The sequence below is a fragment of the Mus musculus genome, chromosome 5 (assembly GCF_000001635.26).
Source record: "Mus musculus strain C57BL/6J chromosome 5, GRCm38.p6 C57BL/6J".
Taxonomy (NCBI): Eukaryota; Metazoa; Chordata; class Mammalia; order Rodentia; family Muridae; genus Mus; species Mus musculus.
In genome coordinates this window covers 29,434,347-29,455,876 of record NC_000071.6, presented here as the reverse complement: position 1 = coordinate 29,455,876, position 21,530 = coordinate 29,434,347, and the positions used below count along the sequence as shown (strand labels likewise).

Genomic DNA, 21,530 nt, shown 5'->3' with positions numbered 1-21,530 from the left:
TAGAGGAAGTATGGAATTCCAGGGAGCTTCAACAGTACACACAGTCAAACAGAAGACCTTGCAAGCTCTCAGCAGGTATGGAAACTACATGCTGAACAAAAAGACAATCATTATCAAGAAGAGGGAAGACCAATGGGTGGATACTTCATTCCTCCTTAGAAGAGGGAACAAAATACCCATGAAAGGAGTTACAGAGACAAAGTTTGGAGCTAAGACAAAAGGATGGACTATCCAGAGACTACACCACCCAGGGATCCATCCCATAATCAGCCACCAAACCCAGACACTATTGCCTATGCCAACAAGATTTTGCTGAAGGGACCCTGGTGTAGCTGTCTTTTGTGAGGCCATGCCAGTGCCTGGCAAATACAGAAGTAGATGCTCACAGTCATCTATAAGATGGAACACAGGGCCCCCAATGGAGAAGCTAGAGAAAGCACCCAAGGAGCTGAAGGGGTCTGCAACCCTATAGGTGGAACAACAATATGAACTAATCAGTACCCCCAGAGCTCGTGTCTCTAGCTGCATATGTAGCAGAAGATGGCCTAGTCGGCCATCACTGGGAAGAGAGGCCCCTTGGTATTGCAAACTTTATATGCACCAGTACAGGGGAAAGCCAGGGCCAAGAAGTGGGAGTGGGTGGGTAGGGGAGCAGGGTGGGGGGAGGGTATAGGGAACTTTCGGGATAGCATTTGAAATGTATATAAAGAAAATATCTAATAAAAAAATTAATCTCAAAAAAGTTTAAAAAAAAAAGACAATGAATAAAAAGAGCAAAGAATCTTACAGGAGCTGGGTGGCCTCTTGGTTCTAATTTCATTTCTGTTGCTGTGATATAAGACCCTGACAAAAGCTGGGCAAAGGGTATGAATAAGCTTTTCTCCTAAGTAGATATAAAATGGCCAACAGGAGTGTGGAATCAAAGCCACAACGAGGCTTCACCTCACACCTGTCTACTACTACTATATATACTATAGCTACTGCTAAAACACGGGAACATAACAAGTGATGACAGGGTTTGAACAAAAGGGAGCCCTTGTGTTGTGTGGGCCGGATGAAAATTGGTACAGCCATTATGCAAACAGTGGGAAAGTTCCTCCAAAAGTGAGCAGTAGAAATGCCATAGGGTACAATAAGCTCACTGCTAAAACTGAGGTCAGAGTACCAGAGACATGGCATTCCCATGTTCACTGCAGCAGCACTCACAAAAGCCTGACTGCCCAAGGATGCAAGAAGGGATACAGAGAACAGTCCTATTATTTGTGACCACATGAGTAAGATGGACGGCACCATGCTGAGTGAAATAAGTGAGACACACAAACACAGTAGATCTCACCTTTCCATGATCTCTAAAACATATTCAATAGCAAAAAAAGGATGGTGCTTGTCAAGGGCCGGGGGTAGTGATGTTCAAGGATACCAACAGCAATGGAGGGTAGTTCTGGCATTGTACTTCAAAGCATGGGGACCACAGCTAAGAGCGGTGTCCTGTACTTAAACACATCCGACATTAAGTGACTACCCGAACCCAAGCCACAGTAATAAGGGATGGGAGTGGACTTGAAATATAGAGGATATGTTATGACCTTAATGATGGTGACAGTTTCATGTGAGTTGACTAAACAATTAAAGAGCACTTGCTGCTCACAGAACACATACAAGCAGAACACTATACACATAAATAAACCAAGCCATAGTTCCTTGACCTACATTAAGGCTGAATGGGGATCTAGGAGTACATAGTGATATCAAGTGGTGAAAAGGGTTCTGCTTCTCTCTCTCTCTCTCTTTCTTTTTTCTCTTTTTCCCCAGGAGACAGGTTCTCTGGAACTCACTCTGTAGACCAGGCTGGCCTCGAACTCAGAAATCTGCCTGCTTCTGCCTCCCAAGTGCTGGGATTTAAAGGGGTGTGCCACCACTCCCCGGTTGGTTCTGCTTCTTAATGTAGAGTAAGATTTACACATTAGAAATAGAGAAATCTCCCCAGATATCATCCAACCTACAGCCAACCCAGAAGGCTAACCCTCTACATGCAGCTGTCTCCTCCATTTGGACACGACCATGGCTTCTTTCTTTTTTTGGTTTTTCTGAGACAGGGTTTCTCTGTATAGCCCTGGCTGTCCTGGAACTCACTTTGTAGACCAGGCTGGCCTTGAACTCAGAAATCCACCTGCCTCTGCCTCCCAAGTGCTGGGATTAAAGGCGTGCGCCACCACCACCTGGCGACCATGGCTTCTTGGTATCCAAGGGAAGAGTCTGGTGGTGAACCAAGCATGAACAATCTTACGCTGTCAGCAGCTTCGGGGATGGACCCAGCCAGCCTCAGTGTCAGAGGTAGTGACATACTACAGAAAATAGCTTAAAAGTTGCTTATTTTTACATAAAACTTACATCTTTATTTTACAGATGAAATTCCCCCTTTTAAAAGTGATTCTATACATGTCTGTTGTTGTTTGAGACAAGTTCTTTAGTCCTGGTACTTGCTATGAGGACCAGGCTGGCTGAGAACTGTCAATGATCTGCTTGCCTCTGTATCCAAAGCGTGGGGATTAAAGGTGTGTGCCACTGCACCTTATACGTTAGTTCTTAACCTTTACTGTAAGCATCACACAGACAGAATTAGGGCCTGGCATGATGATATATACCTTTAATTCCATGGAGGGTGGGGTGAAGAGGTGAATCTCTGTGATCATGTATTGATCTCTAGTATAGATCTCTAATCTACAAATTGAGTCCCAGGACAGCTAGGGTTACAAGGAGATAACCTGGTGGGAGTAGGGAAAAAAGACATACCTGGGGCTGGAGATCTGGCCTGGTTGAGAGTGTTTGCTGTTCTCCTAAGAGGAGCTCAGTTTGGTTCCCAGAACCCGAATTAGGCAGACACAACCACCTGGAACTCCAGCTCCAGGACATCCTTCTTCTGGCCTTCAAAAGCACTTGTACACATGTCCATATACTCAAACATAAATAAAATTTAGAAAAGGTAAGTTAAAAAAGTACTTTTCTTTTTTGTTTAAAGTTGAGTGAGTCTAGAGTTTGAACAAGTGCTCTATGGAGCTTTACTCTCAACCCCCAAATCTATATACACTGCCCACTTGGTAGGATCCAAATCACCTAGAAGGCAAACCTCTGGGAGTGGCTGTAAGAGTTTCTTGATTGGGCTGAACATGGGCTGGGGGCTTGGACTTAATGAAAAGGAGAAAGTGAACCGAGTACATGTGTCTCTCTCTGCTTCCTCACTGCAGGTGCAATGTGACCAGATGCCTTGAGCTCTTGCTGCATGATGCCCCACTATGATGTACCTACATAGTATGAGCCCAGGCCACCCTTCCTTATGCTGCTCGTGTCAGGTGTTGTCATAGCAACAAGAACAGCAGCAGGCACTGCTGGCTCACTTCACGGCTCAGTTCTCAGGGACCTGCATGGAGACCTCCTGACCATACACGGTCATCTCAAACACAATGCTACAGGGATATGCTGTTCAAAACTGACAGAAGGGGTGAATCTCATAGGAACAGCATTCCTTGTCTGTGCCTGCCTGCCTGCCTGTCTGAAAAGGGCACTCCACATAGGACATCGCTGGGTGTAAAAGCTCTAATTTAGAACTTTTCTACTTCTCGTTAGTTACAACTGAAGGTCAGGGTTAGTCAAGTTCACCGCATTTGAGAGAAAGCAAACTTTAAGGCTATAAAGAGGACTCATGGAAGCCATGCATCCTTCTTCAGTCTGTGAGCCCATGCTACCCTTACCTAACACAATCATGTTATCTGTTCTTTTTTTAAAAAAAAGATTTATTTATTTTATGTGTATGAGTACACTGTAGCTGTAGAGATGGTTGTGAGCCTTCATGTAGTTGTTGGGAATTGAATTTAGGACCTCCACTTGCTCTGGTTGGCTCCGCTTGATCTGGTCAACCCTGCTCACTTAAGAGCCTGCTCGCTCTGGTCCAAAGATTTATTTATTTATTATTATACATAAGTACACTGTAGCTGTCTTCAGACACACCAGAAGAGGGCGTTAGATCTCATTACGGGTGGTTGTGAGCCACCATGAGGTTGCTGGGATATGAAACTCAGGACCTTTTGAAGAGCAGTCCGAGCTCTTACCAGCTGAGCCATCTTGCCAGCTCCTTATCTCTGTTCTTTTTTGTCTCTTCTTCCCAAGTACTCAATACCTACCTGAAGTGAGTGGGATTTCGGAGTGGGAGATATCAGAGCCTAAGCACCACACTTTCTTAAGGCATTAGAACTTTTTTTTTTTTTTTTTTTTTGAGATAGGTCACACAATTTACTCTGGCTGTCCTAGAACTCACTATGTAGACCAGGCTGGCCTGGAACTCAGAGATCTGCCTGCCCCTGCTTCCCCGAGTGCTAGAATGAAAGACACGTGCCACCATGTGCCCAGTTTTTAAACTTTTAACCAACATTTTAGAAGATAAAAAATAGTCATCAATTTATGGTCCCAACCCTCTCCTCATGGCTTAATCTTTTCTCCCCCTTTCCCCTGACCTGCTATATACATACATATACATTTGAAGTACATAATACTCTAAAAATCTGAAAATACAATATTTAAACCCTGACAAAGCATGGCATAATCCTCCTGTTCTTAGAGGCAGGACTGCCTTGAATTCACAAACCACATCTCTTGGTCAAATGCTCCCTATACTCTGGCTACATTCTCAGGATGGCTTTGCCCTGTAAAGACTTAGATGCAAGGCCAGCCTTCTCTCTCAGCAGACTGGCTTCCTCAGCACTCTGGTGAGCCTGTGTGTGCTTCAGTAAGAAGTGGCCAATGAAGAGCTTCAGGCCTTCTCGCAACATTCCCAGCTTTGGGTTGTCAGACACTCTGAAAGGAAATTGGAGACAAGGGTCAGGGAGAAGCTTGTCTTTGAGAGCCCGGTGCCTCAAGAAGCAAGACAAAACCCACTTTTAGGCATTTGTTTTCTGGATGATTGTGTAAAACCCAGGGTCTTGTATAAGACAGACAACTGTCCTGCTACTGAGACTCCAATCCTGTGGCTTATTGAAGAAAATCTCTGTATTTTTAGGCAGAACCTTACTATAGTGTCTAAGCTATCCTTGAACACCTGGACTCAAAGAATCATCCTTGGCTCAGTCTCTAGAAAAGGTGTAACCACAAGAATGTCATTATACCTGGCTTCTGTTTTTAAAGGAGAGGGTAACCCAGGGTGGCGCTAAATTTGTGACCCTACTGACTCAGTCTCTGAGGTGCTAGGATTACTAGCATAGGCTGCATAACTAGTTGCACCCAGAATCCATCCATCCATCCCGAATCCACCCACCTACATATCTAGCTATCTAGCTAATTTGTGGTTCTGCTTTTTTCTAAGACAAGGTTTCTCTGCCCTGGCTGTCCTGGACTTGCTCTGTAGCCTTGGCTGGCCTCGAACTCAGAGATTTACCTGCTTAACGCCTCCTGAGTGCTGGGATTAAAGGTGTGCGCTACCACCTAGCTCCAGCTTCTTTCAAAGTAGGATTCTTTGTTAAGAATTTTTGTCAGGTGTGGTGGTGCAGGTCTTTAATCCTAGCAAAGGCTGGGCAGACCTGTGAGTTCAAGGCCAGCCTGTTCATACTAGCCAGGGATATATAGTGGGAACCTGTCTCAAAAATATAGAAACCAACAAAATAAAAATTCTTTTTTTTTTTTTTTTTTTTTTTTTTTTTTTTTTTTTTGAGACAGAGTCTCACTGTGTTATTCTGGCCTAAAATTCACTGGGTATGCCAGTCTGGCCCTGAGCTTGTAGCAATTCTCCTGCCTCAGTTTCTTAAACTCTGGGATTAAAGTTATGAACCACAGTGCCCACTTTTATCTTTCTGAGGGCTAGGGATAAGACTCAGTGGTAGAAGTGGTGGATCAATAAGCCAATTCCAGTATTTTAAAAGATTCATCCTTGTATTTCTGTTACTCTAGAACCACTCCTGGTACCAACTTCTGTATTAGTCAGGGTTCTCTAGAGTCACAGAACTTATGGATAGTCTCTAGATAGTAAAGGAATTTATTGATGACTTACAGTCGGCAGCCCAATTCCCAACAATTGTTTAGTCGCAGCTGTGAATGGAAGTCCAAGGATCTAGCAGTTACTCAGTCTCACGCAGCAAGCAGGCGAAGGAGCAAGAGCAAGAAGTCTTCCTACGTTCAATCAGGGAACACTAGGCACATACCTTGAAAAAATTACAGCCAAGTCGTCGTCTTCAGTTTCCATCAACAGTGCAGTCAACACCCTCCGTAGGAAGTGAACTCTGGGTTTATCCAATTCACTGAATTCAACTACCTAAGGGTCAGGGGGTAGGAAAGCATCACCATGCTGATTCAGTACATGGTTTGTGGCCCTTCTTACTCTCTACAACACTGGCTGTCAGGAACCAACTGCTGGCAATGACAGAGTACTTACTACTGGCAAGGTGGGCTGGTTCCTAGGCTGTGAGCTACAATGCAGTGGGGATCATAGCTATAGGGTATATACACTCCAAACCCAGGGTTGGAGTCCTCTGTCCTCTGAAGTAGTTACTCTTTAGTTACAACTCCACATAGAAAATTAGGTTAACACACACACATATTATGTGTTTCTTAGAAAAGCATCAAAAACTGAGCAAAGCATCTCATTTTTAGCAGTACGATAAACATATTATACATAGACAACCACAAACACCAACATGGAGAAAACACAAACTCAAGTTGAATTTGAAGGGAGCTTAACAGTATGCTTTCCTTAGCATGCTGGGCTTTTCTTCCTCCAACACATCCCATCACAAAGGATGTTTTGTCTTGTGTCTGTCCTCCATGCTAGCTTAAATGGCATGGTCATTTTTCTTTCTCTTCTCCAGCTACAGCTTGCCTGTAGTCTTTTTCCCTTTTAAAATGCTAATAAACTGACCTTCATCTTATTTGGAAAAAAAGAAAAGAAAAAGGAAGAAAGAAAAGCTGCAAGAAGACAGGGTATGGTGACAAGGTCCTACCCAGAGAGGCTTGAGCAATGCTCCATATGCTCACCTTGCAGATACAGGAATAGGAAAAAGCCTTTGAACAGGATAAATACTATATTAAAGAGTAGCTTTCCTGAGAAGAGTTGAGGGGTACAAACAAGAGCCCAAGAACAAGGTCAGGGATGTGCTCGGTGATGGCTACTCCTAGCTGTCAACTTGACTACATCTGGAATTAACTAAAATTCCAAAATGGAGGGCTCACCTGTGAGGGATTTTTTTTGCTTAATTTGAAGTAGGAAGATCCACTTCTTTTTTTTTTTTTTAAAGATTTATTTATTTATTATATGTAAGTACACTGTAGCTCTTCAGAAACTCCAGTAGAGGGTGTCAGATCTCATTACAGATGGTTGTGAGCCATCATGTGGTTGCTGGGATTTGAACTCAGGACCTCTGGAAGAGCAGTTGGTGCTTTTAACCACTGAGCCATCTCTCCAGCCCGAAGATCCACTTCTAATTAGAATCATACTTCACCTTTTGTTTGAAGCCTATGTAAGGACAAGAGAGGAGGGATCTTTTGTTTTTTGCCTTCTTGCCCTGTCCTGCTAGCAAGTCCATTCCTTCACTGGCATTAGAGACTACTTCTTCAGGATTTCAGTGTATACTGAAGACCAGCTGAGACATTTAGCCTTGTGGACTTTTTGTCCACAGATAGCCACTGTTGGGTTAGCTATAAACCCCTTTCTATGTATCGATTCATTCTGTAAGTCTGTTACTCTGGAGAACCCTAGTACAAGCCCTACCATACACAACTGGCTCCTGCCTAATTCTCAAGGTCACCAAGAAATTGTGAGCAGAAACGTTGATGAAGCAGGAGGCAAATGCACAGGATGCTGCCTTACAGACTAGCAATGTTATAGAAAGACATGGAACTTAGTTAGCATCTTGACTTATGTCTACTGTTTATCTCCTTTAGTCTGGTCAGAAGGTCAGCAATCCCCACCTCCTGTGCTTCTGTCTTCTGTACTGGTGTCTCAAGGCTTTGAAGGCCCCAAGTGCAGGGGTGGTGAGCTACAGCTTCATGGTATTTTGCAGTGAAGGTCCACAATTGCATCTTTATAAGGAAAGTCTGTCCTGTCTAGTTTTATGTCAATTTCACACAAGCTAGAATCATCTGAGAGGAGGGAAGCTTAATTGAGAAATGTCCCTATAAGATGGACTGTAGTGCCTATCTCAAGAAAAGGAGAGAGAAAAGGATGGGCTGTAGTGACTGATGTAGAAAGGGCTCAGCCCATTGTAGGTGAGGCCATCTTAGGCTGGTTGTCCTGGGGTCTATAAAAAAGTGGGCTGAGAGGAATACCTTCAGGGCTTCTGCATCATGTCCTGACCTGACTTCCCTTGGTGATGGACTGTTACTTGGAAGCATAAGTGAAATGAACCCCTTTCTCCTCAAGCTGCTTTTAGTTGTTTTGTTTTACCACTGCAATAGTAACCCTGAAAGCAAAGTTCTACTTCACTCTTTGCTCCCAGATGAGCTAGCTGTGAAAAGCACATGCAAGCCCATATACATAAGCGCTCTCGCACACACGCACACACGCACACACACACACACAAAATAAATTAATGTAAAGCAGAACAAAACAAACAAAAACCAATCTAAACCTATAATTGGACATTAATTCTCTAAGTAAATTTATAGAATGGGTATTTTCTGTGATGGCTATTATAATTAAAACCTTTCATAGCTGGTGTATGTGTACTGACCTCTAATCTCAGCACTTGGGAGGCAGAAGCAGGCAGATCTCTGAGTTCAAAGCCAGCCTGGTCTACAGAGAGAGTTCCAGGACAGCCAAGACTAATAGAGAAACCTTGCCGCTCTCTTCCCTGCCAACCCTCAAATTTCAGAATTTCAGAAAATGCATCTTAAAATATACCAAATAAAATAATTTATACTATCTTAGATGCTTATACTAAGCACTATACAAACCTTTAGAACAGAAAGTGGAAGTGATTTTGTCCTCAACAAGTGTGCCAGCAGATGAACCAGATTTGAGAACTTAGTGTCTGGCAAATTTTCTAAGTCCCGAAATTTGTCCCATATGCTGAACTGGAAAGTCATCTGGTTAACAGTAAAGAAGAAAAACGTTAAAATGCAACAAGTCATTGGAACAACTTACCGGAAATGTACGCTAGAGGTACTCTATTCCTTAGTCACTTGTTGTCAATAACCCAGTGCATGGAAATAGGAACAACTTCACTGCCTCTTCCTGACACCATCATAGAAGTCAATTTTGAAGTTTTGTCCCACACTTCAACACACAGCTTTGAAGAAAGGTTGTTAGTGCCTTAAAACACTACAGAGGCATCCAGCCAGAAGACCACAATCATTCCAGCTGTGACAGACCAGCTGCCTTGGGCTAGATCCTTGTTACCTTGCCCCACTGTTCTATCTTCTCTCCAATGCAGGTAGGTCTGGCTGCTAGCATGGACATGACACATGATGGGGACACAGAACTCCTGGTAATGAGCCAGACAGATGTACTGGTGGTCTTATAAGTTACCTGGAATCTCCTTTCATAGTCACAGAATTTGCTGGCCAGGAAAGCATAGAAAGGGTTGTAGGTTTTCTCTTGCAGACAGCAATCCATGAGGATATGAACTATCTCTCTCTCCTGCTGGTCCTTCAGTCCAAGCCTATGGACAAACAGCCAACTAAGAATAGATTCTTTCGATCTTTAACGTTTTATTGATTCTTTGTGAATTTCATGTCATGTACCCCAATCCCATTCATTTCCTCATTCCTTTGTACCTCTCCTTACAATCACCCCTCCAAAAGAAAAGAAGGTAGAATTAAAACAAATATTCTTGTGGTGAGGGCTGCAGTGTGAGGGCTGCAGTGTGTCATGGTCTGTCACACACTATATAATTTTTTGTCCAAACATCTTTACTTACAAATATTCATTGCAATGTGCCACTGGTCTGGTTTGAGGCCTCTGGCTTCTGCTATATTATCAATACTGGATCCTCATGGGGATCCTCTTAATCTGTTGTTGTCCTGTGTCATGGAGATCCTGCAGCTTTGGATCTGTAGGACTGGACCCTTCATGTGCTCCAGCAGTTCATAGATGGGGTAGATGGTGGGTGGATGGGGCAACTCAAAGCCCTGGATCTGGGCCCAGGAGGTGGCTGAGTTGGTCAGCCCACCAGCTCTCCTACACCCAATACCACCAGGGCAAGCTTTTCAGCACTGCTCTGACTAGCTCACCCAATGAACCAGCTGGCAAGGGCGGGGGCCTGTTCTTCTGTTCTTGGGGCTGGCTCACATGTGTCTTAGTCACTAGGATCAGCTCTACTGCGCTGCACAGGTGAGGTACAGGGTCTACTCTTCAGGGTGTTGAGGCCCATGAGGCAGGGCCAGCTCTCCTGCCTGGTGCAGATGGTGAGGCCTGATTTCAATTTTTATAGCAAAATCAGTTCCTCCCTGTCTGAGGAATCCAGTAGCATATGAGTGTTCAAGATGATAGTGGCAGCCACATACTGGGCCACAGTCCAGTTTTGTTCCTAGCTTCTTTGGGCCTCAGTTTTTTTTTTAATAACATGGCCCAATGTGTAAGGCACAACACAACTCCCAAGTTACAAAGCTGAGGACTGGTTTATATTGTTATGCAGCTGTGGAGCTCAAGAGCAGCTTGAGCTGTATAGGGAGAACTATCTCAAACCCCCAACATACCCCTTCTCCAGGTAAAACTCAAAGCAATATCCATCCCCATCCTGTTCTTTGTATAGTCCTGTGAGTGTGGACAGTCCCAGTGTCTGGTAGCAACCACCACAGTGGGAACATAGGAAGATCACAGCCACTAAACCTCCTTCCTAGTTTTTTGTTTTTGTTTTTTTGGAGCAGGCACTTTTCTTGAAACAGAGGCTACCAAGGATGCATTTTCTGAGCCTCTAGGTCTGTTATATAAACATGCCAACAGTCATGAAGTCAAGACTGACTCCTTGTCCTGGGCAGAGAATCCTTTAGAACCACCTGTGCTGATGTTAGCCTTGGTGCTCAAACTTCTGTGGAGCTGACTGACAAGTATCCCAGGCACCAAGAGGACCCCCTTAGATGGTGTCTACCCAATAGTGGAATGAGTTTTTGGCAATTAAAAGCAACTGATTTGTCTTTCTTCTTCTTGTGTCAGCAGGAGGGAGGCATATTAAGAGTAGAACTAACTACCCTGTGCATGCCATACAGCCCTGTACATGCTAGGCAAACCCTCTGCCACTGAGTCATGTCCCTAACCCCAACTGACTGCACGCTGAGTTCAATGGCTGGAGACAAAGGCTCGAGACTCAGGAGAAAACAGCAACCAAACCCAACTGAAGCAGCATGCTGCTCAAGGTGTATGTGGGCTATCCAAACAACCAGTTTCATTTCAGCTCCATCAATCAGCTTAATCAATCCATGGAGTTAAATATCCACAAGAACAGACAGTGATTAAATAAAATAAGACAAAACTGCAATGCTGGAGTGCTAGACTCCAGGGCCTCACACTACTGAGTTATAGTCCCAGCTTGGCTAATGATTTTCATGAATAGAAGTTGAGTGGGCAGGGAGCCGCGGCTAAGTCTGGTATGCCTTTTCTTTTGTATCCTAGCTGGCCTGGAAGTATGATTCTTCAGCTTTAGCCTTACAAGTGCTAGGGTAACAAGTTGCACTACCATGCCAGCACTGACTAGAAGACTCGGTGCTACCTACATTCAGCAATACAGTAAGGTTTCAAAAACAGAAGCAAGCTTGAGGTTTTCATATCAACAAGGCTCAGTTCAGAAACCTAATCATCAAACTTGCAGTTATTTCTAAGTTTGAACCAGATAAAGAAAGGGGTTAATATTCGATAGTTTTAGAAATACTTTGCAAGCCGGGTGTGGTGGCGCACGCCTTTAATCTCAGCACTAGGGAGGCAGAGGCAGAGGCAGAGGCAGGCGGATTTCTGAGTTCGAGGCCAGCCTGGTCTACAAAGTGAGTTCCAGGACAGCCAGGGCTACATAGAGAAATCTTGTCTCGGAAAAAAACCGAAAATCCAACCTCCCCCCCCCCCCCCAACAATAAAAAGAAATACTTTGTAAAATTTATAACTAATTATAGAAAATATATTGTAAGTTTTATATCAAGAGTCTGAAAGACAGAGATAACAATTCTCAAAAACTGACAGCCCTAACAGACTAATCTGGTAGCTGGTTACCTAATACTGCCAGTCAAACTCTCAAATCTTGGCACTATACAGCACCATTTACCAAGGACATATAAGCAGGGCTCAATGTGTTATGAGGGTCATGTGGAACCTGAAGCTCAGGTAAGAGGGCAGTAACAGGGAAGACTCAGTTGTTCAAATTATCCAAAAGCTAAAACAGAGATCAATTATTTCTGTCACATCTATTAAATAAAAATCAAAATGTTTCCACCAATGCTTACTTCAGCAGCTTTTCAAAGGCATCCAAGAAGTCCTCACTTGTCATTAAAGTGCAGAATATGATCCTCCTGACATCAGTGTTCATTCTCTGCTTCCTCGCAAGCTCCAGCATCTTAGAGCTAGCCTGAAAAGAGAAAGATCAGTGCCCACACTGTTCCATTATCCCAACGAAAGCAGTCTCCTCAGAGAAGGGACACTGTTCTAGAATGTGTCTAAACTTGAATTTCTGAAGAGTAACAGTCACTATTGAAGAAGTGACTGTAAACTGTGTGTACATGTATGCATGTAAATACCAAGTCTGTATTCTTGGGTAAATCTGCAAAAGGAGAAAAGCTCAGTGGGAGCCTTCTAAGGAGGAGGATCAGATCTGTGCATCAGATGAAGACCAAGTTCAGATACAAGCTGCTGCCAGAGTCTGGGAGCCACAACTACCAAGTGAGATGAGGGCTCCCGGGCAGGAAAGACAAGGACATTGGAGTTACAATTTGAATCCACAGTAGGAACTAGAACCTATACTTCCTGGGAACAGCATACTGCTGAGTTCCAACAACAGCTCCTATCAAATGAGTTTTGTTTTCACACCTCTCACATTCAGTTTCTAGATTTTGTCTGAATTGGGGTTGAAACTTTTAAAAATTCTTAAGAAACTGAATTAATCATAGGCTCACATGAGCTATTTCTATGAAGCTTCCTGATAATCCTTTGTGGGACATTTCAAGAACACCCAGGATTAACAGGGAGCTGCTTTAAGCAGAACAGACTTCTGATGCACCAGGGTGTCCATAGCCAGGCAGCCAACATAGACTTCATACCATGCCTGCAAGTGGCTTCTGAAGTTGTATGTGATGACTGTTGTCAATCATTGGGGTCCCACTCCATGCAGACCCCACAATCCACCAGCGACCAGTCTGCTCTGCATTCAAGATGCCATCCCAGGAGATGCGAAGCCGAGTCTCAGAACCTGAGCCAGCATTTCGAACCTGATTAAAAGAAAAGGCTTCATGAAGTGTTTCAGCTGATTCACACCTGCACTTCTGTCACGCTTTGTTTGACAGTGGCAGTTTTGGTGTACGACTATGGCAATGAATCACCCACAACTGATTGAAAAATGCTAGAAAGAGCCATCACCTCTCAGTGTTCTATGTGTGAAGTCTGTGGGTCCGCAATTCAAATGTGTGTGACCTGGGATCTGCACCAATGGTGCATATGTGACTAGAGACTCGGAATGACTCTCTTGTGCTGGCAGGACGACAGGCTGAACATCTGAGGAAAGCTTCCTCGTTCCAGATGGGGTCTGGCCTTCTGAGTGCGAACAGAGGAAGCCATCATACAGTCTAAATCTAGCACCTCAGAAGATTCAAAGTTGAGTACTCAATGAATTCGATGGAATCATCACTACTGATACGCAGTCCCCTCTTCCCATCTCTGTCCCTCCTCCTCTTCTTCTTCTTCCTCCCTCTTCCTCCTCCTCCTCTGTGTAGCCTTGACTGTCCTGGAACTCACTCTGTAGACCAGGCTGGCCTCAAACTCAGAGATCCACCTTGCTTCTGCCTCCAGAGGGCTGGGCTTAAAGGTATATGCCATTCATATGTAGCAGATGTGCAGCTTGGTCTTCATGTAGGGTCCCCAATAACTGGAGCAGGGGCTGTCCCTGAATCTGCTGACTACCTGTGGATCCTGTTCCCCTGAGACACCTTGTATGGCCTCAGTGGAGAGGATACGCTTAGTCCTACAGTGTGACTTGATGTGTTAGGGTGGGGTGATCTCAGGGAGGCCTAATTCTCAGAGGAAAAGGGGATGAGGGGACAGGGGAGGAGCTGTGTGAGGGGAAACCAGGAGGAAGAAGGGGCTAAAATTGGAATGTAAAGTAATAAATGATTAAAAAAAAATTAAAAAAAAAAGGCATATGCCATTACGACCTGGACAGATTTACAGTTTCAAACACTTGTGCAGAACATAGCCTGAACCATTGTCATGATGGCTCCATAATGGCATGGAGGTTCAGGACAAACCAGAATAGGGTGTCACTCACCAGAGTTCTTTGTAACTTCTTCAGTTTTTCCACAGGCTCAGGATTATAACCAGGGATTTTACGCAGGTCATTGTTCTTCAGAGCCAGCATTGTTTCCAACATAAACCGTACCTTAAGGGTAAAGAAATCCACCGATACTTATCACTGATAGTCACTGATGATTGAGCTTGGTAAGAAATACATCTCAGCTACGCAGAGAGGCAACAATGATGAGAACACTGACAGCTGGAGGCAGTCTGTGTTACCTTCAACACTGCTTTCAGGGATACAGTTTTTAAAACAGTAGACTCTCAAACCTTAGCACTATCCACGGGCCTTCCCTCCTCCACTCCCACAAGCCCAGCCCTGGTATGAGGGTGACCCTGTATCCTTCATGACAAACCCTCCGTCAAGACTTAATCTAGATGCCAACTTGACTATTCAGAAGCAGGGTCATCTTCCCTTCCAGTCTTCCCTTTCCCAAACTCCCATCACATGAAAGTTACTTCTGACTCCTAAGGCTACATCCACTGCCACCACACTCATACATGCTACTTTTGTTTCAAGATTCCTGAAGCCTTTCCCTGATCAGGCCACCTCCCATCATTCTACACTGGGGTCAAAGCGGCCAGCAAAGTACAGGATCTGCCAGTCAACTATCTAGGCAGATCTTCCTCTATCCAAGAAAAAACCCTGGCTCCCTGGGCCCATGTGTGGCTTTGGTCCTATCTTCTTTCTGCCAAAGGCCCCAGGCTCCCACACTGGTGCTCTTCAATAGGTCACTTTCTCCTTTCTTTTTGAGGGCCTCTCAGGTACCATTCTATCCCCTCACACGAGGCAGGACCTATTTTACAGGAGGGAAACTGGCTAGTAAGACCCAAGTCTCTGCTGCTCAGAAGCAGTGCCACACATCCAACCCAGGCTGACACCCAAGCCTCTTGGGAAACAACTTCTGAGAGGACAAACATTGTAATCATAAAATATGCATGAGTTCTTAATGAAGAAACAAGGTTCAAGCAGCATATGGTGGTACACACATGTAAGCCCAACACTCAGAAGAGGATCACGAGTTTGAGGCTAGCCTGGGCTACATAGTGAGACTCCATCTCAAAAATTCAAGGAAACACCCCCCCCCCCCCCCCCCCGCCCAAAACCAAAGTCAGTTTGCAGACTAAGGGCAAAGCCACAGTAGCAGATGAGGCAGAAGAAAACAGAGAACATTAGGGCACAAACACTAGTGTTCAGCCAGACACTCATTTACATTCTGCCGTCTGTGCTTCATGGATACTCAGCAGGTCAAGCAACACTCCTACCCTGTTCTGGTCCTGAAACTTGTTGCCTGCACCACTGGCCTGGGTCTGGGCTTCTGTGATCAGTTCCTTAAGTGACAAGGCGTCATCTTTTCTCAATGCAAAGCCCACATTTTTCAGCATCAACAGGATCAGCTCAATGTCTTTTTCCGTAAAAGTTCCAACAAGCTTCTTTAAAATGTCAAAGATGAGGATAGACTGTACCACGTGGAAGTTGTACAAATGGGCAATCATGGTAAAGAGGTTGTCCAGTTCTTTCCCCTCACCTCCATCTCTATAGATAGCATCAAACTTCTTTACCACAGCTTCAAGGAAGCAAGCACCAACCTGAAGGAGATGGAACAAACATCATGTCACTCTGGGACCCTGCCTTAAAAACGGCAACATGAATACAGGTGGGAAAAAATCTGACAGGGGTGCTGGTAACTAACAATGCAGGCTTCACATATAGATGAGAAGATTCTATATAACAAGCAGTACTGAGTGCTTGACTCAGCAGACAAATCTTTTCTGTAAAGATATTTTCATTTCTTTAGAATTAACAACAAAGTGGTTTTTAGCCAGTCGTTACTGTGACTCCCTGGAAAATTTTCTTTAAAAAATGTGCTAGTGAGATAGCTTGGCATAGAGGAGCTTGCTTCCAACCTGACAACTTGAGTTTAATGTCAGAATCTGTGTGAAGATGATAACCAGGGAACAGCACCAGGCCAAGAACTAGCAGAGGCCTGGTGAAGTTGAACAAGGCCACTATGGCAGTCCTCTTGCTGTTTTGGAACATTCAATTTATAACTCCTACATGTGTTTTGGGGAAGCAGGAGGCCAAGGTTTGAATCTGTGGTGGTTCTGAACAAAAGCAGTGAATCCTGAAAGCAGAAATTATAGTGACTGACCCTCCTGCTGGTAGCATTATCTTGCGACTATTTCCTTTTGCAGGACATCCAGCTGGGAGATGAGTGAGGCAACTGTGATAGATGGGGGAAGAAAGGCTGCTTACATAATGATCTGGGACAGACTGGCAGGGACTATCAATGGGTATGATTCCCAGCATTTGGCCTGGGACTCTAGGAACTAGACAAGGGTAAGGTGTTGGCAGCTGTTCAAAACCTGGTTTAGTGTCAGTAGATACTAGATACTAGAGTTACTGTAAAATTCAGATTAGGTTGACACATAGACAAAGGAGGGCTGATGAGATCCAGTCAGCTCAAAGTATAATGGGCAAGTCCACACAGGATTGTTAAGACTGTAAAACAACGAAGCTAAAGAATCAAGAAAGACACAGCACACTGGCAATGGTAATACTGATTTCTGAAAGCTAAACTAAAGACTGAGGCTTGATTCCTAGTTCAGGTTTTCTCATTTTAGAAAAACCTAAGCATGCCCTCACAGAGCAGTACATCATCTCATGCTCATATACAGTGTTAACAAAGACAGGATTCTTCAGAGAGCAAGAAACACTCAGACACTAATTCAGGTATGTTTTCAGCACACAAATAGGTCCAATTATGCAACAGGCCAAAATTTAAATTCTATTATCTCTTTAAAGTTAAGCACATTAATATAATTTAGAAATATGAACAATTATCATGTTGTTAGTACTGATTCTATGTGACTTTCAGCACAAATCTGCAAAGGCCTGAATGTTAAATGCTTGAGGGGAGACACACAGTAGCTGAGGACATTTTTTTTTCCTTCCATAAGTTCTTGGGAGTTTTTTCTCAGCACAGTTTAATGGAAACCAGCATCCTGAAAGCATAGCATATCTGGCACAAGCTTCAGTGAATGCCATTAGCTAAAGTACTATAATGACTTCCCCTTGAACAAGTCATCTCATTGTTCTTCATGCTATTAGCAAAGGTTTAAATGGGAAGCAGGACCAATAATTTCAGGTTTTCAAATCAAGTAAATTCCTGATGTGCTGTGGTGGTTAAATCTACGACTTTTAAAATAATTCACTGAAATGCTGTTCGCACTAAAACCACTTTGATTAAGTCTGCTGAACTGTCCCAGTGTGGTATAGGATGGGGGAAGCACCATAGCAGCCACAGAACAGTGTCAATTACTGTGATTATGGGGCACAAGGAAAGCTGTCCAGGGCATCCATTATGCTTTGTAATGGCAAGAAAATGGACTCAGACATTCACATGTAAAAATAAGTATAGCCCTTGGTGGAGAGATGATCATAGAAGCACAATTCCTAAGGTAGCCAGGGTAGTCTTGCACAGCAGGGCTTTTGAGGTAGTTGGGCCACTGTCCTCTGTCCTTAGCTTCTCAAGTCTTTTACTTCTCAAACTCACTGACTCCAGACTGGAATATTATTCCAGATGACATAGTCAGGATATGGAGAAAAGGTGTAGTTGTACCTCTATTCCGACCGTGTGGTGGAGGATGCTGACTAAGAAGACATGCTCCATCATCAGTCTGCTGGGCATGGCTGAGGCAGTGACACAGGCATCCATGAGGGCAGTGGTCAGGGTATCGTTCATGTCCTTCCTGCTGTGGGCCATGTACAGCTCCTCTAGCTGCCCACTTATAGAAGCCATGTTTGGCTCACTCAACCTGCAGTGGAATATGAGCAAAGTGTTACCAATGCATATACTATTTTATGTGTATTTCTGGTTCAGAAACCACTCCGAAACCTGGTGCATACTGCTCAGATAACACTCTAAATCCTGAAATAATGTCAGTTATCTTTTATACAATAATTGAAAAAATGATTTTAGCAGAGCACAGTCACTAAAGCATATCCTGGGATCCTCCCTTAGTCTGTACATATGCCCACAGGTAGTCTGATCTAACATCCCCTAGAGTCAGTAATCACTCCTAGGTGGTAAGTTAAGAAAAAACCATGGACTTGTTTCATCTCTTAGATGACACAAACACACTCAGTTTCTAAATTCATTGTGTACCAGTGCTTAAACCTGAACCTGCTGTCAAAACAACAGGTAATGGTAAAGTTACAGGATATTATGGGCTTTAATGAAAAAGAAATAAAAGCACACAGGAGAGAAAAGGAGATGTGACAGAACAGCCATGCATCTTTTTTGTTTGTTTGTTTGTTTTTTCAAGACAGGGTTTCTCTGTATAGCCCTGGCTGTCCTGGAACTCACTCTGTAGACCAGGCTGGCCTTGAACTCAGAAATCCGTCTGCCTCCGCCTCCCAAGTGCTGGGATTAAAGGTGTGCGCCACCACGCCCAGCTCATGCATCTTGATATCAGTAGCAGTCACCTAAATCTTCAAACAACAAAACTGCACAGAATCGGTCTCAGTCTCTCTCTTCCTTCTGAGTCCTGGGATTACAGGCACGTACCACCACCTCTAGTTTATGTGGTCTGGCAAGCAAGGGAGGGCTTCAGGCTTTGTTCATGTTAGATGAATACTCTACCAACTTAGCCACACCACTAGCTGTCTCTGTTTTTAACTGTAATCTAGCCTGGAAGTGATCCCTCTAAGGACCTCCCTACTCTGTCTTTGTAATTCCCAGTGATCTACAATAACAAGTTAAGCCACAAAAGAACAATACATAGTTGAAATGTGACAAAATTGGGTTAGGTGCTAGAGGCCAGGACAGTGGTCATCTTTGGGGCTTGGAAGAGGCCCTGAATGAGGCTGAGTGAGGGACACAAAACAAGTGGAGAAGGTTTTAGACAAGTGATTCCAATTTATTTGTTAAGATTAGAGAGCCAACAAGGGAAGGTAAGTGACAAATTCCCACCCATGTGGCTTCCAATGAACCTTCTGATGCTTTATTCTTAAAATGGACAATTAAAAACAGACGGTGCCTCAAGGGCTGAAGACCCTGCTTACCACTAGATGAGTTCACTTCTGCAGGCTAGACCTGCAGACTTCGGCCAGGCCGCTCCTAGGACAGAGTCATGTCCTGTTCCTTTCTGCTTCTCAGAATGACCCTGTGGGTTGTTTTCAAACACGGAAAGGGCAATATCAAACAGTTGAGCATCCTACCTGTTCAAATTTAAGTCCCGTTATGTCAACCAAGAACAAGGATCCAAAACACTGTATAGTCCTAGCCTCCATCATTGGCTTTTCAGATAGTTTCTACAACTAAGTGATAGTGTGTCATATTTCTGTAAGGTTACCTGTTAATTAGGCCTTTAACATGTTTCTTGAGCCTGTCTAGCTCTTCTTTCTTGTGGACATCTATTACCTCCTCGTTCCTCAGCCGAGGAGGGATGTACTTTTCACCACTTTCAACAGAGTGACTCTCCTTGAAAACAGGAATAAAATTGTAAACAAAAATGTACAGTGGAAAATCCGGTATCTTTTGTTGTTGTTGTTGTTACTTACTCCAAACACTAACCCCATGAGAACTTGGAGCAGGGTACTGCTATTTAACGAAGTGAAGCTCTATGATTGCCTAGAATGGCCTGGGTCAGCCTGTCCCTCAGCAGGCTGTGGCTGCTACTGTGTTAGTGCAAATACTGTTCTGTACTCTGCCCCTCACTCCGTTTGGAATGACAGCCCAGAGGGCCTACAGGCTGTTCGTGACATACCTGCTGTTCTATGTCATCTTCCGAAGAGCTTCTGCTCTTTTCTACAACTTCTGCAAAACGCACTTTCTTAGTCCCTTTATTTCCCCGAGTCCCACTTTCTGCTTCTCCTCTCCTTTTCGAGTTTACATCTTCCTGATCCTCCTGCAGCACTTGCCAGTCTGGGTCCTCCTCACTTTCTTTAGAATTGCTCTCTAGGTCACTCTCCAAGACTGTCTGTCCAGTCTCCAACTTTTCTTCCTCCTCTTCCTCGCTGCTTTCGTACAGGCCGCCGCCGCTCCCACATTCCAGGGCCCCCAGGATGTAGTCCAGACCGTCGCGCGCGAAGCTGAGCGGCACCGAGCTACCATCGCCCTTCTTCTTACGCTTGTGGAGGCCGAGGCACCGTTCCAGCTTTCGGATCTCTCGGTCCTCCTCCTCGTTGGCCGCTAGAAGTGCCCGCTTCCGGGCGGTGGCGGTGGCGGGACCAGGCTTTCCAGGAGCACCTTTAGCCTTGGCCTTCGGCTGGGCCGCCGAGGCCTTGGTGTTAGTGGAGGGGGCACTGGCCTTGGCAGGGGTTGCTGTGGCCTTGGCGGGCGTCGGTCTCACCTCAGTGGGCGGTCGTCGAGTCTCCGGGCCATCGTTAAGGCCGACATTCCCCCCTTGGTCCCCTGACCCGGAGCCTACTGTCCTCTGCAGGCGCCGCGCTTTCCTCAGGTGTCGCTTCTCCTTACGAAGCTCCTTGCGGCTCTTTCGGCCGCCGGGCCGGGAGCGCGCCACAGCGCTGCGGCTCTCGCAGGCTTCGCTCTCGGAGGTAGTCCGCACGAAGTCTTCCACGGCCAGCCGCAGCCGTTTCAGGGGACCCTCCCTGCCGCCCAGACCGCGGCGGACGCCGCTACGTTTCAAGAGAGCATGTGCCATTGCTCTACACCACAACTCACAAGCCCCATGCCTATAGACGCCGTTAACTTCCGGGACGTTCCGCGGCATCACTTCCGGAAGGGGCGGGACTTCCGGAAGCGCGCTTCAATGGACTAAAAAGGACGGTGGGAGGTTTCCTCTGCTGGTAGGAGGGTACCAGGTCACAGACACTAGTAGAGTCCTTTAAAATCTGAAGCTCTTGTACTTTGTTTTGGGAAGCACTGAGAAAACCTAGGTATGGCTGTAGCATAAATTTTCACACATCCTTGCATTTTCTTGCGTGCGTGTGTACCCATGAGAAGGCAGTCAATTCTGTTTCTCTGTGTGTTTTTGGTTTTTTTTTTTTTTCTTTTTCTTTTCCTTTTCCTTTTCCTTTTCCTTTTCCTTTTCCTTTTCCTTT

The 21,530-nt window shown here is 44.8% G+C and overlaps 1 protein-coding gene across 6 annotated transcripts; it reads right to left on the bottom strand.

Moving 5' to 3' along the window:
* Positions 1-3,707: 3,707 nt before the first annotated feature.
* Positions 3,708-21,218, bottom strand: Nom1 (nucleolar protein with MIF4G domain 1). 6 transcript variants are annotated; one of them, NR_153385.1, is made up of 11 exons: positions 20,234-21,210; positions 19,820-19,947; positions 18,085-18,280; positions 15,728-16,051; positions 14,436-14,546; positions 13,216-13,383; positions 12,406-12,527; positions 9,506-9,638; positions 8,932-9,063; positions 6,035-6,185; positions 3,708-4,848 (listed from the first exon to the last, which is right to left on the bottom strand). NR_153385.1 is itself a non-coding variant. In NM_001033457.2 (11 exons), exons 1-11 carry the CDS (start codon positions 21,197-21,199, stop codon positions 4,674-4,676), a joined length of 2,565 nt encoding a protein of 854 aa, NP_001028629.2. In that variant the 5' UTR covers positions 21,200-21,210; the 3' UTR covers positions 3,708-4,673. The 6 variants fall into 6 exon arrangements, 3 of the variants coding, with proteins under 3 accessions (NP_001028629.2, XP_006535805.1, XP_011248078.1); NR_153386.1 differs by lacking the exon at positions 6,035-6,185 and adding an exon at positions 6,186-6,295 and having other exon boundaries at positions 15,991-16,051; NM_001033457.2 differs by lacking the exon at positions 6,035-6,185 and adding an exon at positions 6,186-6,295.
* Positions 21,219-21,530: the final 312 nt, after the last annotated feature.

Excerpts from the sequence above, each read along its gene's own strand:
- Nom1 (NM_001033457.2), bottom strand. The coding sequence starts at position 21,199 with ATGCCGCGGAACGTCCCGGAAGTTAACGGCGTCTATAGGCATGGGGCT. Across the intron at positions 9,639-12,405 it reads GCCTTTGAAAAGCTGCTGAA|GCTTGGACTGAAGGACCAGC; the intron begins GTAAGCATTGGT and ends GTTTGTCCATAG. Across the intron at positions 4,849-6,185 it reads TTGGCTGTAATTTTTTCAAG|AGTGTCTGACAACCCAAAGC; the intron begins GTATGTGCCTAG and ends ATTTCCTTTCAG.